General features: G+C 43.2%; 1 protein-coding gene across 1 annotated transcript; it reads left to right on the forward strand.

The window, feature by feature from the left end:
• Positions 1-1,804: 1,804 nt before the first annotated feature.
• Positions 1,805-2,967, forward strand: hsd17b14 (hydroxysteroid (17-beta) dehydrogenase 14; the record flags this gene model as incomplete). Its single annotated transcript, XM_014333420.2, is given in 5 exon segments — positions 1,805-2,191; positions 2,290-2,328; positions 2,455-2,552; positions 2,702-2,768; positions 2,876-2,967. Coding segments are annotated over 5 exon segments (378 nt in total), but the record flags the coding sequence as incomplete, so codon positions are not given.
• Between the last annotated feature and the right edge of the window lie 103 nt (positions 2,968-3,070).

Below are 3,070 nucleotides of genomic sequence, written 5' to 3' on the forward strand. Positions count from 1 at the left end.
CTTTCGTAGCCATTGATAAGCTCTGATTCACTATTTGGGCTTTTCTACAGTAGACAGTTCAAAATTACACATTCTGTTCTCATAAATCCACAAGACTAAGATACCAAACAACTATAATTACGCAGTGAAATAAAAAATGTGATTCTGATAAATAAAAAGAAGAATTCCGATGTGATATAAAAACTGTAGAGATTCTACAAGTATTTCATTTCCTTTAATCTAATAATGCCTTTCTTTTTCTAATCGGAGTGTCTGGCTTTTGTTGCAGCATTTCACCAGGTAACGTGATGACACCTCTGTGGGAGCAACTAGCAGCACAGACACCAGACGCAGCTGCCGCCATTAAAATGGGGGAAAATGCTCAGGTACGTTCAGGAAGGTGTTCAGAAGCCGTGCAGATTATGGGGGCTGGTTAGTAGTGAAGAGTTGAGTTATGCAAAGTCATTAATGAAAAGTTATTAAAATGTAATAAAAATGATCCGTGCCATCATCAAATCACCAAGAACCTCCACATTGGATCAGGGCAGCGAACGCCTCTGGTGCTGATTGTCAGCAGGCTGCTGGTGGAAACTGTGCTACTGTTGCCTGAAAACAATGGAAGAGGAGAGGAGGAAGGTGTGTTAGGAGGCAGCGTGAGCGAGGAAAAGGCAGGAGTGTGGAGGTCAGAGATAGGGGCTTAATGTGAGGAGCTAGCTGATATGAAGGAGAGAAGGAAGGCGGATATTTTTCAGAGCAAGTGTCTGACAGAGATGAGAGTCTGCAAGGTGGTGTCATGGCAGATTGTAGCTAGGCAGCATGAGATAGAGACGAGGATCAAATGGTGGAAGTTGAAAAAGGAAAAATGTAAAGAATTCAGAGAGGAATGTCGACAGCTCTGGCTGGTAGGGAGGAGTTACCAGATGATGGGGAAAGCTGAAGTGATGAGGGAATGAAAACAAGGACACTTGGGAGAGGAATGAGAAAGTATTGGAAAGTGTTCAAAGAGTTTGGCAAGGAAAAAGCGGGATAGTCAAGAAGATGCAGACAGCTGATAGGAGTACTTGGAGGCTAGGTGTACAGCAAACACAGGTGGCAAAGGAGGAAAAGGCTTTTAGTGAGTTGTATGTGAGGCAGGACACTAAGGAAGGAAACTTTTATCGGTTCGCTAGGCAGAAAGATTGAGCTTGAAAGCCGAAAGTGCAACAGGACAGAGAGTGGAAGTTGCTAAGATTTTTCACCTGGTGAAAAAGGAACTGCTTGTGACGATGTAGGTAGATTGACTATTGTTGAAGTCGACATGCTGAGCCAGTGATGCAGTAGATGGAAATGCGACTTCACTTGTCTCTCATCGTGTATTCTAACCAGAGTCTCAGTGATAAGATGAATTTGGAGGCATATTCATGAGCTTCCGATAAAGTGATGACACGGTAGTGTGAAGAGTTTAGCGCTTACTTTTGCCACCACGATTTAGTGGAAAGCAGGTTTTTACAATGTGAGTACATGTATGGGGTAGACAAGACATTATACAGTAGTATGTAATATCGTTATAAAGATGGGAGATCTGCTTTATAACCGTTAGAATAATAGCATCAGAAGTTTAGTGGAAAGCAGGTTCATTATACTGTTAGGTAAAGACACTACAGTATTGGAGAGAGATCACAAACAATCAGACGATCCCATTACTGCAAGTGCTTGATAACGGGGAGTAGGAAGAGCTTCCTTTCACTGAACGAAAGTAATCATGTTCAGACTGATGGTTTCTAAGGAAGCTGACATCAGCTTAGGGCGGCTGAGTTAGTGGCACCCAAGCACAGATGTCCAGACACAGTTGAAGTAAAAAGGAAATTATTATAAAAGTTCAAGAACCCTCTCTAGAGCTAGTTTTCTTGTGAATGTATAGATTTCCTACTATCCCTGTCCTCCTGAACGCAGCAAAGCAAACCGCATGATTTTGTGGCACTTTGAACTTTACAAACAAACATGCTGACAGCGGCTGATCGTTTCTGCTGGCGGCAGAGGAGTCCTGCTGTGATGACTCCGAGCAGACAAAGTAAGAAGTAACCGTTATTAGTCCGCTGTTTGACAGCAGCGCCGCTTTGCGTCACATTTATCATCGTAACCGCAGACGAAATGTCCCTCCGCTACTACAACAAAGTGGCTGTTGTCACAGGAGGATCCAAAGGGATTGGCAGAGGGATTGTCAGAGTGTTTGGTATGAAAATGTCTTTATTTATGCTGGCAGTTTGCGCATGCAGCGAGGAGTGGCGCACTGAACATTTTTGCGTCTTTTTTGTTGTTGTTCTTTTATAGTGGAAAACGGAGCCAAAGTGGCGTTTTGTGGAAGAGAAAGTTAGTAAGGCTGTTTTTATTCTGCTACTTTGTAAAACAGTTACACGATTTCACTTTTGGCAGCATATATGAAAAGAAAAATAATGGGGTGCAGTGTTTTGCGGCATGATCAGACGTGTCTCGTAGGTGCAGCAGGTGAAGCTTTAGAGGCGGAGCTTAACAAGACCGGACCAGGCTCGTGCAAGTTTGTCAGAAGTGACATCTCCAAGGAAGAAGACATAAAGGTGAAGTGCAGCTTTGTGGGTGTATGGTCTGAAATGGAAAGAGTCACATGATCACATGATGATCACATGATGATCTCACTGAACTCAGTGACTCCCGCATTCACTGCGGATGTGTATTTGTCATGTGTTGGTTCCTCTTGTCTCTGCAGAGGCTGATTGCAGTCACAGTGGAGCAGTTTGGTCACATCGACTGCCTGGTCAACAACGCAGGCTGGCGTGAGTCTTTTGTGTGTGTGTTGTTGTTTTTTTTACTAACAAGGAGACATGACAACAAGGCTGTGTTGCTTACTGTCTGTTTTTGTGTTTGAAATCTTCCTCTTCAGACCCTCCTCATAAACCCACTGACGACACCACAGCAGAGGAGTTCAGAGACTTGTTGAATCTGAACCTCGTCAGCTACTTTTTGGCGTCTAAAGTACGTTTTCACAGCTTTGGGTGCAAATAATTTCTGTCTTCGGTGGTAACAAAGACAGTCCTTAAGGATTAAAGTGATACATTTAAACACTGATGAATGAAAT

This window comes from Haplochromis burtoni, unplaced genomic scaffold (assembly GCF_018398535.1).
Source record: "Haplochromis burtoni strain Fernald_Lab_line unplaced genomic scaffold, NCSU_Asbu1 Contig_52, whole genome shotgun sequence".
NCBI classification, from domain to species: domain Eukaryota; kingdom Metazoa; phylum Chordata; class Actinopteri; order Cichliformes; family Cichlidae; genus Haplochromis; species Haplochromis burtoni.